This window comes from Podarcis liolepis (genome assembly GCF_965112155.1).
Source record: "Podarcis liolepis genome assembly, chromosome: 3".
NCBI classification, from domain to species: Eukaryota; Metazoa; Chordata; class Lepidosauria; order Squamata; family Lacertidae; genus Podarcis; species Podarcis liolepis.
Window position 1 is genome coordinate 78,041,399 of NC_139557.1, and position 14,996 is coordinate 78,056,394.

The 14,996-nt window shown below is 40.4% G+C and overlaps 1 protein-coding gene across 1 annotated transcript; it reads right to left on the reverse strand.

Annotated features, from left to right (window-relative positions):
• Nucleotides 1-292: 292 nt before the first annotated feature.
• On the reverse strand, nucleotides 293-10,520 carry RBM34 (RNA binding motif protein 34). The gene is made up of 11 exons (XM_083495987.1): nucleotides 10,365-10,520; nucleotides 7,425-7,596; nucleotides 5,716-5,855; nucleotides 4,671-4,890; nucleotides 4,270-4,329; nucleotides 3,592-3,635; nucleotides 2,685-2,768; nucleotides 2,441-2,504; nucleotides 2,305-2,347; nucleotides 1,770-1,888; nucleotides 293-634 (listed from the first exon to the last, which is right to left on the reverse strand). The coding sequence occupies exons 1-11, from the start codon at nucleotides 10,403-10,405 to the stop codon at nucleotides 350-352; spliced, it is 1,272 nt and encodes a 423-aa protein (XP_083352113.1). The 5' UTR covers nucleotides 10,406-10,520; the 3' UTR covers nucleotides 293-349.
• Between the last annotated feature and the right edge of the window lie 4,476 nt (nucleotides 10,521-14,996).

Here is a 14,996-nt window from a genome sequence, read left to right on the forward strand (position 1 = left end):
AAGGTTTGGAAACAAACTTAATGTAACAGTAGAAAGGACAATCACTAGTAAAAACAGGTTTGTAAATGATCAAATGCTTGTGGTTAGCAAATGTTCTTTAAGTAAACTTTACTGGAGTAGACTGTCTCTTTCCCTTTTAGACCCCAAATCACTACATAGTGAGTGGAGACGGGCTAGTAGAATTGTTATGTGTTGAACTTTCTTAGTGTGACTTCTCTTGTTAATATTATGAATTAATCCATCTTAATTTCTAAACTCAAACTCTGGAGACAGAATATGCAGAACTCCCAAATGACTAGGAAATAAAATTTATTTAAAAATACAATTCAAAACTTGCAGCATAACTATTTCAAATGGATTTTCTCGGTTTCTTCTTCATTATATGTTTTGACTTGGTTTTTTTGCTCTTTGTCACTGGGGTTGCTTTTTCACCAGCAAAAGAGTGACTCGATAATCCTTTTGCATTTTTCAGTGAAGAAGACTTTGAATACTTCAGTCCAACAGGACTCTTTACATTCTTGACTAAACTCTTCTGTGGAGCTTTTTCTTTTTGCACACAGTGTTGCACTCGTAGCTTTCTTCCTTTCAGTTCAGAGTTGTTTAGCTTCAGTGCAAGGTGTACAGAATCTGTAGTCTTTAAGGAAAATAAAGGGCAACATCTAAAATTAGGCATTCATCTTACATCTTAGTAACTAATATTTATTTTCCTTTCAGAAAAATTCACAAAAATAAAAAACCACTTTAGAACATAATCAATAAACAATAAAACAAAAATATTTAAAGCAGCTAAATTAAAAGGGGGGGGTTGGTTTTTTTAAAAAAATCATGCCAGCACATCTACTTTAAAACAAGGAAATACAGGTCTACCCCAAATGCACAGTAAACAGAAGCAACATAGCCACTGGAAAGCTATCCAATTGCCTACAATTTTCTTCTTTCACATTAAACTATTATTTGGAGCATGAAATGGATGCAAATTTTCCTGCTTGCAAACACATCAAGTATGAGCAAGTCTGTGCTGCAAACAAGGTTTCCTACTTCAACTTTCTTCCTTTAATCCTCCCCCCTCCCCATGAACACGTCACTGAAAAATTAAATATAGATGGCCCAGCACATCAGCTTGGGAGTGTGTTGAAAAATACTGACTCTGTGAAGGTGTTAGAAGTGAGACAAAGTAAAGACACCATATGCTAGCAGCAGGATTTGAATTTTGTTACCTCCCTCTGCAATCTTAACCCCAATTCAGTAGGACTTGCTTCTGAATAAGACAGATGAGGACTGAGCTTTTAGTTCTTATGAGAACAATTCTATTTGCTTGGCTACAAATTCAGTTATAGATATTTCAGAGCAGAGAGGTGATACTCGGCAAAACTCAGGAATCAAGTTGCATGAGACTGCTTGCTTTGAACTGTGTTTTCAATTCTGTAGAAGTTAATGCATGATAACTGGCGCCTTCCCTACGCCAGGGATTGGGAACCTGTGGGGCTTTGGACTCCAACTCCCAAAATCTCCAGTCAGCACAGTCAGTTGTCACAGATGACAGGTCCCCAACGCTGCACCATTCAGTTGTAGAGGTGTCTAGCTATGATGTCACCCTCAGTGGAATTGGCAGCAATTTCTATCAACTCTTTAGAAGGTGCATCATTGTAACTGCCATAACAGTTTTAATGTTGCTAACAGCTGGGCATATGACACCAGATACCCTTCAGTCAGTGTTAATACAATGTTAAGTTTCTTCCATCACAGATTCTGAATAGCTATCGACGTACCTCAAACAGAACGTAACCAAAACCTTTGCCAATGCCTGTGCTCCGATCTCTCACAATTCGTACACTGATTACATTTCCACATTCAGAGAAATGGTCTCTTACTGTATCATCATCAATTTCTGTAAGCAAACATTTTTTAAAAAAAGTATGGTGTTAAAACATAATAGTTTTAGGTATGTGCCAAAAATTCAAAATATTTTCATTTAAGATTTAACCGTAGGACTTTTTACTACCAGCAACAACTACTTTAATGTGAACTGTTGCAGTACATCTATTTCTGTTAAGCTGTAACAATACACCACATGCATCATCTGTTTGTGACAAAACAAATTATTATTGATATATCTGAAAGCAGCTTTTAAAAATGAGTATACATTTATATTAAAAGCTTTCTAGATGCAGTCTAAATCTTTTATAGTCTGCAAAAGCTACAAAAAGAATGTATTTCATAAGGATGTCTGAAACTGTCATTTTTCTGCAAGAGAATTCTACATAGATTTGAAAAGAAGAGTGTAAAATTTCACCTAACACTTACCATAAGGGAGATTTCCCACAAAAATAGATCTCTTGTTATCGTGCTGTAAAACAAGTGAACAAGAAGAATTGAATCAACAGTCTAAGGAAGCAGCTAGGGGCGGGGAGTTTCTTCCTACAGCAACTGAATTACTTACACATGCAGATTTTGAAGCAAGGTCAACTCTTATGTGGAATCCACTGGTAAATTCTGTTCCATTACTATTAAAGCCACAACAGGAAAAAATAATCAGAAAAAAACAGTCAGCTACCTACCCACAGTGTGTTACTTCAGAAAAGGTATTTACAATTTAGGATATGTTTTTGTTAAGGTTTATTTGATTAAATGCATGTCATAATACTTTATAAAATCCAGCATCAAGTATTCTTTTTTAAAAATACCATTTTAAGGCGTTATTGGCTGCACATTCCTCCTTGAAAACGACATAAGCATTAATGTACTTCATATTAGGATGCACCATTCGCCTGAAGGAAAAAAAATTGAGTTTACTATACATTTAATTACAAATTACATATATACATTTGAAAGCTGAATAGATGGCTTTAGAACAGGGGTGGGGAAACTGTGGCCCTCCAGTTGCTGTTGAACTACAGCTCCCATCCTCCTTTGAATTTGAGTCCAACAACATTTAGAGAGCCAAAGTTTCTCTACCCCTGCTTTAGAATATATTGCACAATCCTCAGTATGTTTGCTAAGACACAAATTCCACTGAATTCAATGGCACTTAGCAAACATTTTAAGGAACTGCCTAGTTGTATACGTTCTTGATCCAAAATACACAGGATCAGTCTCTTCTGATATTTCTTCATCAGTACAAAACTGTAAGATAATTTTGCTGGAATGAGAGACTTCCTGCCCCGTTGGGAAGCATCTTAAGGAGTCTTCATTTGGCTAAAAAATACACTAGTTTGGCACAATGGATGTTGAAATCAATCAGCAATAGCAAGAAATTGGGTAGAAAAATAGTTTCTACCTTTTCCAGGTAGGAAGTTGGACGTGGCTTTATTATGCCACACCTATAGCACAAAGTACTACTCACTGCTCTACCATTTATACCAATCAACACAATGAATGGCAGAATAACATCAGTTCCCAGTTTGTTCCAGAACAGTAGAAAGAACCCCTGGTCTTTAGCAAACCTACTGAATGTATTTATTTTGAAAATAACAACAATTAACAAAATTTAACTGCTAAAAAGAAAAAAATATTAAATGAAAATGTGTAGAGTTTCCCCATTCTAAAAATTAAACACATTTTATAAAAAATTATTTAAAAATTATAACTTACTTTATGGCTGCCATTTTTTTGGATACAGTAGCCTCAGCTGGAATCTGGAAAGGGAAGGGGGAAAAGTGGTGCATTAGTTGGTAGGTGTTGTTCCGTTATCATATCACATTATGAACTCAACACCACACTAGATCCTTCCCTAATCTCTTGCTGGAGGAAGGACATGGGTTTCTGAGGTCATGTTGATGCACTTCCTGCTAGCTTCAAAGCCCATCACCATTTGGAAGAGTGTAGATAGAGAACTTGGGAGGATGTGTGCTAACTAGAAATTATTCCTTGGCTAAGCCAAGCCAAAACTGGTTTACACTGGGTAAAATGCTTTTCTGCTCCTATCCTGCCATATCCCCCCTCACCTCCTTTGCTTCTCCAGCTTTACTTCTTCCAAATGGCAGCACCATCGCAGCTGCCTGTTGTGGCCCTTTAATACTGGAACAAACAGTAGGTAGGTAACAAGGAAAAACCAGCATCTTTTCTACTGTGACAAATTGCCAGCCACCAAACTAACCCTTTTGCTACGGAAGCTGTATGAGAACGAAGTAGCAATAGCTCATGGGTAAAAGTAGAAGGAGCCACTACTTTCCCCACATACAGCACAATTTTGCTCTTGCCCAGAGACTCTCTCCCCATGAAGATACATGCAGTTAATGTTATAAAAATCAACAACCAAACAAAACATACCAAAGAGCGGAAACGAACTGATTCAATTTGCCCATATTCTTTGAAAAACGTCTTCAGCATCTAGATTGAAACAAGCATACGGTGTAATTTGTCAGAGCAAATGTGAGCAAAAATAATAAGCACTGCAACTTTTATCTGGCTCATGGTATTAAGGACAAGAAGTACAACATCTTCTTTAAAAAATGGGGGGGTAGTAAAACACAGAACTGGGAAATCTGGTTTATCTGTAACTGAATTATATAATCTTCAGTTAGGTCAAAGAAGCACAGAAAAATATATGGTGCTAAAACTTCTATAAGGATAAAAAATGGGGGCATGGAGATACCATATGTGACAACAAACTCCTGAACACTTGCTATACTGGGGACCATAACTCCTCTGCCCACATACTACAAACTTACCTGTGCCTTACAACTAACAGGTAAATTGCCCACAAAAATAGTTCTTTTATTCTTTAGCATTTCCTCAGCCAGGTTAACTTGTGTTTTCTTTTGTTTCAGTCCAGCATCTTCATCTGAAAGCTTTTGGGAAACCAATTTAGAACGTCTATTTTTCAGTTTTTGTTTAATTTGTATTTCTTTTTTCTCCTCCTCTTCATCTGCTACATCCAAAGCACATTCCCTTGATAAACCATGAAAAAGTACAACTTTGTTAGCAGGTGTTTTTTTAATAGTCACAAAAAATCTATATTTTAGCTCTACTTATCCACTGTCTGGGGAAGCGGTAGTGGGGTGGGGGGAACAGACAACACTGCTAGAGAGACTGACAACAACTATATTGAAAACATGCAATTACTGTCACTCAAGCAACAAGCAGTCAACAAATCTTAGCGGGGCTGAGCGTGAAATAAATGAAAGCTACACACTGAACTGAATGGGACTAAATGGGACTTGCTTCTGAGTAGATATGCATACAATTTATACTCTAAGAGCCAGTGTATATTTCACATGCTTATGCTGCAATTCTGTGCATATTTACCTGAGAGTAAGCCCAACTGAACTCAGTTGGGTTTAATTCTGAAGGAACGTGCATAGTTTTGTTCTATTAATCATTGCTGGCCTTCAAATTGTTTTTATCTAAGACAGCATACCTTTACTTCTACGACAGTGTCATTCTATAAAATGTACACTGCTCAACGAGAAAACCCAAAATTTATTATGTGCCTTAAATCACTCTATATTTCTAAATTCTGTCTCACTCCTAGGACCCAGAAAAGAGAACCAATCAACAGAAATGACAAGTATGATAAAATTTTGTTTATATTAAGTGCTGCAAACTAAAACAAACAGTTTAGACTGTAATCCTAACCCTACCTACCTTGGAGTAAGCGCTATTGAATTTGGTAAGACTTACTAATGGTCTTCAAGTCAGACCATGGGGGAGTGAGGACAGGTGGTTGCCATTATTGATTATTCTGAACTTAATCAGTTTTAGTGTTTCACTTACCTGCTTGCTACTCTTTCCTCTGCGAGAGAGATATCCTTCTTTTTAGCTTTTAGCTTTTTTTTTAAAGGCTCTCCTTTACTAGACGAACTCTTAACTTCTGTGGCAGTATCTTCTTCCGTAAGCTTCCGTTTCTTACATTCCTTTTAGAAAAGGGATTTTAATGAATTAGTTAGAACGTGGTCATACAAGGGGTTGGGGAAATACAAGGTCACCGGACAGCAATAAGATAATATGTACTTTGGGGACAACTTAAGTTTTATGATGCCCCTGCCCCACTCCTTTATTCATGTAATTTTTATGTGAAAAAATACCTTAAGCAACTTCTCATATGTGATTTCAGATACAGTGGTACCTTGGTTCTCGAACTTAATCTGTTCCGGGAGTCGGCTCAACTCTCAAAACCGTTCGAAAACCAAGGCGTGGCTTTCGATTGGCTGCAGGAGCTTCCTGCACTCAATCAGAAGCCGCGGCGGATGTTCGGTTTCCAAAAAATGTTCGCAAACCGTAACACTCACTTTCGGGTTTGTGGCGTTCAGGAGCCAAGCCATTCAAGTACCAAGGTACCACTGTATAAAATAATCTTGAGGATCTCACACTTTTGAGATGGTTTTTGTAATAGTTTGCAATTTTAGAATGGGAGATAATTGCTCAGGGCACTCAAGCATAATACCTTGTTTTGTTATGTTATGTTAAAAGGTATTTTTAAACAGCAATTTTAAAAAGATACTGATGATTAGAATTAAACTGAATCAGGTGTAAAGGGCTTACTGACTCTCTTTTTAAGGTTTTTTACCTCACACAAGGGTCATTTCATAAGTTGCATCTGTATAATCAAATTCAATACTACATGGGCTATCCCAAACTACAGAAGCCCCACAAGAAGCAGGTGAGTTGAGTTTATAATGCCGTCTCTACAAACATGAACTGTGCAGCATTGGACCAGCCTTACTGAAAACAGATTTCATGCAACAATGGTAAAGTATTAATCAGGCCTCTATCAAAACTGAAAAACACATTTATTTATTTTTAAAAGAAAAATCTATGTTGTTTTTATCAGTAATCACACAACCAACAAGACTGTATTGGGTGGGTGGCAGATTTGAGGTAATTTGAGAGATGGTGGGGATGAACATCTGGATAAAATTCTGCTTTCAGAAGCCCAATGTAACTTAGAGGCTCTGTCTATTAATACTTGTTGGTTGCAAAGCACTCTGTTGATTCTTCTCTGTCAGAAAAAAGATGAGGCATTACTAATGACAGCTGACAAATATATTTTAAGAGCACCTTTAAGTTTCATAAACTTTCAATGAAGGAACAATCATTACAATATTTTATGGCACCTATCATGATGGCACAGATGCTGTTTTTGAGAATCTTTTTAAAAAATTTATCAGCTGCTTGTTCCTCTGCCCGCAACACCAAAAAGGATGTATCAACAGTTTCAAACAAGAACATAGTGTGAAAAATAAGGGTGCTATGACCATCCTTATGTTAACAAAATGATCTGTCATCTTCAGTGTCTGTAACATGAATGCAAACAACAGTCTCACAGCCTGGTTAAGGAGTTGAAATATGGAACTGTTAACAGTTAACACCTACAGTTTGCAGTCTTATTTAAGGGACGTCGAGCATTCCAAATGCTGGCATACTTCAGTACTGGGAACTGAACTAACATTTTGGGAATTACATAGGTAAAGAAATGTGCTTACTCTTGGCACAGCAACATACACTGGCTGTATTTCAGCCTCAGGAGCACTGAAGAGCTGGACCAGGGAAGCTGTGCCACATGCGGTGGGTTTATTTTGAAACAGACTGTTGGCCACTTCACCCACAACATAATCTTCCTTTGATACAGTGGCAGCATCTTTCTCACATGCTTTGCTATTAAAGAGATAAAGTTGGTCATCAGATCCCATTTAGTACTGTCCTATAATAAAGCATAAACTACAGGTAAAACAAACCAATAATATCCATGCAAAAAAACCCACAAAAACCAAGCAGATTGTGCATGTCATTACTTTTGAAGAATTAGTACAATATGAGTGTTTCATTTGCTGTAAGTATACAGACGGAGAAGTCTCTGCACATATGTCTGCTTCCTGGGCCAATGGGCCATGGACTTCTGGAAAAATAAACACATGGCACTTCACAAGCAACAGCCTGCAGCTTTTCCTACTTTTGCTTAGATGTTTCTACCTTGCCTTTCAATGTTACAAGATAATTTCTGCAGCAGTTTTCCAATTAAAGGAAACTATAATGCAAAAATCATTGACTGCCAGGAGATAATCACTATGTAGGAGGAGAAAAACAAACAGGAGACAGCTCTGATTCTTGTATGATTACTTTTACATTGCCAGAAATCAATTTCAGGTATGCATCTGAGAGAAGGAGCAATTACCGTATACTGTCTTTCCAAAAATACTGCAAGTGGTTGGTCTCAAAATTATTTTTATAACAAAACTTTATTAATTTATTTTGTTCTGTGATGTGACAAATACCGTATTAAATTTAAGGGGTACCAGTCTTGGTATATTAGGAAAGATACATGCACCACTGCAGCTCATCTGCAGGCGCAGGCAGGTCCTGCAGATGTCTGTGGGAAGGGGGGTATTGTTTTGCTGTTTTGTTTTACTTAGTTACTTGCTTTTATTCTTTATTTTATTCTCTGAACTGCCCTGAGATTTTATGATGAAGGGCGGTATATAAATCTAATAAATGAAATAAATAATGTTAGAAAAATATTTGCCACGAGTGAAAGGCTACAGAAGTGCATAAATCTTCCCTAGTGTACCAAGTTTGGTACCCCTTGAACTTAAAGCTTTGTCACATCTCTGTCACATCACATAACAAAATAACTTTTTACAGTTTTGTTATTTAAAAAAATAGCAAGTCAAACCACTTGCAATATATCCGCCTTACATACTCAGATTAATGTGTAGCCTTAGCATTTTACTTCCTCTAGTTTAAAGTGCTAAAAGCCTTCTAAACTACACACTAACCCGAGTATGGCAAATTCCTTCATTTAACTATATTTAGGTAATTTATAGAAATCAGAAAAATCAAAACAAAGGCAGAAATGAACTACAGTAAGTCCACAATTTATGCACATTTAACTTGTGCACACTCAGCTTTACATGCATGCCAAAAAGATTTCTAAAAAATAAAAAGCGTGGTGGGGATCCAGGGAAAATTATTTTGGCGATCCCACCTGCCACTGAACCCAATGGGTTTATGATTATACACGATTTTAGCTTTAGGCACAATCCCCAGTAAAGTAACCCCCTCATAAGCTGCAGGCTTGCTGTAACACAATTCCACAATTTAAATCCCCCGCCACACACAATGAGAAGCCTGCACAATGGGCAAGGCCCAAGGCCTGCATGTGGGTTTCGCATAAGTATCTGGCTAGCCACTGACAGGACAGGATGCAGAACTTAGATGGCCCACTGGCCTGATCCGCCAGCCTCATCTTATGTTCTTAAATGCTACAGCAGTTACAACTACCAACAGCAATATTATGTTTTGTTGATAAGGAGCAAGCTAACCATGCAGACGCTATAGGAGGTGTTCATTTTGAGAGACTCCTGTTGTGTATGTGTGTGTTTCTTTTAGTCAATCTTGGAGCCCAATCTTGCTTCTATGAGAACTTTGGGGGCAAACTACTGCACAGATACACGACTGTTCCCATAATCGACCCTCTGTGGTGCAATGGGTCAGTGCATTTAGGTGTTAACCAGAAGGTTGGTGGTTTGAGCCAATTTTGGGATGGCAGTGAGCAGGAATCCTGCATGGCAGGGGGTTGGACTAAAGGACCCTCAGGGTGCCTTTCAGGGCCTGATTTAGGTTTGATGAGGCTCTAAGCTCATGGGGCCCTTTATATGTCCAGCTGTCCTTTGTCAACAACAAATTGTCACTGTTTTTTGTGTTGAATCTATGCTATATGGTAATTTATGGAGCTAATAGCCACTTTATGGAGCTAAAGCCACTTATGCAGAATGTAGGCACCCTATATACCGAAATGAGCAAAACAGTGATATTTTAGGGAGCAGGCTAGCAGGCCTGGTTACTTACATCACAGGAGCCTACAGAACACAAAACATTGTTGCTGTATGTAGGTTTTATTTTATTTGTTCTTTCTCTTATATTTTGGAAATGTACATCCAGGTTTTTCTCCTTTAATTTTTTTTTGGGGGGCCCTATGCTATAGCTTGTTTAGCTTATACCATTCTGTGACACAGGCTCTGCAGGGGACTGGGGCCAGGAATCATGCCTATAGTGCCACGTTAGGAAAGGGCATGTTTTTCAGCGCCGGCCACAAGACGTGAGGAGCCGTTACAAAGAAGAGGGCAACTCTGAGCATCCGCAGAGCACCTCCGCGCTTCTTGCAACCGGCATTCCCACATGTGGAGAAATCCCAAGGCGAAGGGCGTGACTTGAGCCCCGGCACCTCTAGGTATCAGAAGCTACACGTGCGCAGAAGTCTCGCGGGCGGGGATTGGAGGGTCGGCAGGCAAACGCAGCGGCAAGAGGGGATCAGAAGGGACCGCGACGGCGGGCGCCCAGGATTCCTCTAGCACCCGAGGTGAGGGGGGGCATGGGAGCCGCGGGGCGGAGGGGAGAGAGGGCATAGCGCGGGCCGCGTTCCTCACCCGGTACCGGGGCGGAGCTTGGCCGCCTTGGACTGCTTCATCTTCGCCTTCGGACACGCTCCCACGATCGCCGCCGCTCGAGCCGCTTCCGCCCCCGCAGCGCCGCGTGAAGCTCAGAGGAACACTCGGACGTAAACTTCCGGTTCTTTTACGCCATTTTACTTCAGCCTCCCAGTAACGTGGGGCCCTCCAGCTGTTCTGGACTTCCGTCAAACCCAGCCAGTTTGCGGGGGGGGGGGCGGGATAGGAGATGCAGTTCAAAATACAGTGGTACCTCGGGTTACATACGCTTCAGGTTACAGACTCTGTTAACCCAGAAATAGTGCTTCAGGTTAAGAACTTTGCTTCAGGATGAGAACAGAAATCGTGCTCCGGCGATGCGGCGGCAGCAGGAGGCCCCATTAGCTAAAGTGGTGCTTCAGGCTAAGAACAGTTTCAGGTTAAGTACGGACCTCCGGAACGAATTAAGTACTTAACCTGAGGTACCACTGTATCAGGAGGACATCATTTAAGTGTGTGTTGTAAGAACATAAGGAAACATTACTGTGTTGTTGAATTAAAGCAAAACAGGCCCGGCGCCCTGTTCTCACTCTGGGACGCCCGCAAGCAGAGCAGGAGCACGACAGGGCTCTCTCCCGCTTCTGACTCCCAAGCACGGAACAATGGGCTCTGCAAATGCTGCTGAACTACAAGTCCCATCACTCCTGATCATTGGCCATGTGCACTGGGGGCTGATGGGAGTTGCAGTTCAGCAGGATCTGGAGGGCCAAAGGTTTCCCCACAATTGAACAGCCTGGGACTAGCTTTCGAGTAAACTTGCATTGGATTGAACTGTGAAAAGAACAGAGAGTCTGTACGGAAACCAATGGGATACGAGCATGTAACTTTGGGTGTTGGATTTGGGCCGAGAAGGAGTAATTTCAGGAGGTTGGCCTTTGCTGCAACTTGAGGCGTGTTCGGAGGAGGGAACTTTGACGGGAAATTCAAACCAGGCTCTAACCTGTACTATTTTTAATGTTTGATATTTTATCGTGTTTTTAATGATCTGTTGGGAGAGGTGGGGTATAAATAATAAATTATTATTATCATACTAAGATTGGACTACCTTGCAGGGCTATTGTAAGCAACTTTTCCCCAGCCACGTTTCGTCAGTCCTAAAGTGCAATATGGGTGCAATGAAGAACTGCATTGGTTCTGACACTGGCAGGACAATTTAATATATGAATTAGAAGGAGCTGCCACCTTTGTCACTACTTGCCGCTGTTTCTGGGTAGAGGCAGTGTTGTCCAGTCACAAAATCCTAATGGACAGACAAACATGGTTTCCAGGGTAAGCCCGGAAATTCTCTATCCAATTAATAAAATGGCTTGCTTCATATTTTGTGCCTACAGCATGTTTCTTACCGGCAACCTCCAGCACTAATAATGTTACTCCATGTTACTTTTATTTCGTCTGCTTTTGCCTCCGTAGTTTAATTCAAAGCAGTATCACACTTGCGCCCTCTGGACATAAACGGGAGGAGAAATCTCAGGGATAATCACCGTCTCCGTCTCCTCGTCTCTGGGTTGGAGGTTCTCTCTTGTTCACACGTCCCCTGCAGTCCATGATGCAAATAAAGTTTCTTTAGCTGTGCGCTGGCACAGTCCCTGTTTGACTTTCAGAACAGTACAAATCCGATGGTTAAAAGTCGACAAAAGCCTGTGTCAGCTCTTGTCCTGCAAAAGTGGAAGCACTCCAAACTCCACCCAGCTGGCCCAGCCCATCTTGGTCTTCCCACAACTTCCTTGCTCAGGCTGGATTTTTAAAGGATGCTGTTACATCTGGTTAGTTATTTCATAAAATTTATACATTGCTTGATTGTAAAACAAAAACAAAAAACCCTCGAAGTGGTTTACAAAAGGACAATACAATAAAATTGAGGGAAAAAACACAACCCTACTTTACAACATACAGAACATTAAAATATTAAGTTACAGATAGGTAGCCGTGTTGGTCTGCCATAGTCAAAATAAAAAAATTCCTTCCAGTAGCACCTTAAAGACCAACTAAGTTAGTTCTTGGTATGAGCTTTCATGTGCATGCACACTTCTTCAGATACACACTTCTTCTGAAGAAGTGTGCATGCACACGAAAGCTCATACCAAGAACTAACTTAGTTGGTCTTTAAAGTGCTACTGGAAGGAATTTTTTTATTAAAATATTAAAACATTAAAATTACCTCAACTTTCTAAGCATCTGAGTAGACTTCTCTAAATAAAAATGTTTTTAGCAGGCACCAAAGAGAGACACATTATTTGGCACCTGTAGCAGTGCCAATTCCACCAATTGAAACTGTCAAGTGGGCAGGTGTGGGTAAGGCAATCTTGTAGGTAATCACTTAACTGTCCAGGAGTCCTTAAATCATTTGAATAAATAAGCAAAAACTGTGTGGCTGTGAGCATGGTGAGGTGCTTAAAGGTGAAGGTAAGAAGTAACTTAAGAAAGTTATTTAAGGTAAGCAAGTGGTCAAACAGCTATGCAGGAGTACTAAGTAGTGCATCAAGGGATTAAGACCAGAGAGTTCTGTTCCCAGACTGAGCTAGGCCACGCCCCCTCTTCTCCATGAGGGAGTTAAGCTTCTTCTGTTCCTTTCATCAATCTCTTCTTGCCATGGATGGATGTGTCTGAACTTGGGAGTATGTAGTTCAGACTACAGTATATGTGGTATTTTGCATCCAAGAGTAATCTACCAGTGTTCTACTTTCTGCTGCACAGAATAATGCATGAACCAGACCTTTGGATATAGTTAAGTAAAGCTTTTAAACTTAACAGTGTGTGATTTGTTCATTGCAAGAGGGATAGGCAGAGTAGCCAAGAACTGTAAGCAGACATGCAAAGCATCACATTTTGAATCTAGGCGCCCAGCTGATTCCACACATAAATCAGATACATTTTCCTCCCACCAAAATAAATTCAGTTTCTGATGCTAGTAAGTCATATACTCTGTGAAGTACGGTACATATACACTTGCGGTGGTAGCATTATAGAAGTTTCGTTGTTTAAGAGGAAAGCACAGATTTTCCCATTCATGCTTTTGAATCTTGTAATAGGTAGCACACCTCCCACCACCAATGAGGAAAGCTGTCTAAGCTCTGGTCATAATAGGGACTTAGCTGCAGCATTAAAACTGGAAGCTGGAGAGGACACTTAGGTAAAAACAGGCTGCTCCTGATTCCTTGTGTTGCAAAGAAACAATTACCGGTATCTGGAACTCACTCAGAGTCTGCAAGGGCTGCCAGTAGCTCCAGCACATCACCCTCAAGCTGGCTCTTGTCTTTAATTGTAGCATAATAGAAATCACTGGGTTAAACTGTTATTAAGCTACAAAAGCATTGGGGTGGCGGTGGCTTATCTCTTATGCCATGGGCTGTAATTAGGCCAGTGCAAGATGCAAGAGCACCATCCACTTGATGTAAACTTCTTAGCATAAGGAGTGCTATATAGCCATGTCTGCAGTAATAGGCTTAAGACTTGAAATCTCCTGTGAAGTTAGGCTGAATTTTAAGGACTCATTTTCAATAAAATACTATTCTTTGGGGGAAAATTTGAGTGCTTGATCCTCAATTTAACTTTTCACAGAATAGGGCATTTCTGCTTCCTCCTTCCTGCCGCAGCTCCAGAAAAGCCACCCATGGGAACTGGGGGAGATGCAGGCCCAGGCTGTGATGTGGTAGGGGAGCTGGTGGAAACGAGAGATACCCCCTGATGTTGCTTTTCTGTGATTACAACAAATCAAGTTTTTGACAGAACCTGAAGTTTAAAAACCAATCTTTTGACATAGTCATAGTGACTAAGTGGTGGCAGCACAGGCAGTCTCTGGGTGACTTCACCCACAAGGCCTCACTCTGAGGAAGGACCCCTTCCACCAAGTGAGGAATGGAGCAACAGGGCTGCCTCTGCTTTGTGGGCAGGCAGGCAGGCAGGGAGAAGGAAGAGAGCAAGAGGGAGAAGTGGCTTTGTTGCTCAGCTAGTCAACTGTGGGTGACTGATCCCATGCCCTCACAGACAGAGGAGACACAGCGTTTTTTGTGAAGTCTAGGCAAAAGTTGGATAAAGTAGATTAAAAATTGATTATCTTCAGTTGTCATGTCTTTTACAAGAGGTGTCCCCCCAATTGACCATCAAATTAAAACTTATACTGAACTGTAAAATCACATATCCAGTACATGCTAGTGCTACTATGGCACAGAAATGTGGATCTTTGTAGATCTTTATGAGCATTACATAGGATGCCAACATCACCACCATTAAATCACAGAACACATATGGAAACAGAGTAATATGATTGGATGGTGTAAAAATCATGAGGATTGATCAAGACTTGTTTCTCATATGTTTTTGATAATAGTGGTGCTGAAAGTGGTGGTCTGCAATTTTTATGTTTCAGTCCATGGAGATGTGATTTGATGGCAGGGCACATCCCATATAAAAACTGTAGAAGTTCAAGTGACTCTATATTCCATTTCTACCTGTAGGTGGGTGTCTTGTTGCTCCTCTTTTCTGATCATTGTGCCACCCTCCGATTGCTCCGTCCCCCTACCCCTGTTGCTCTGCTTTATCTCCTCTTCCTCTTCCTCCTAGCTTTCCTTTCTT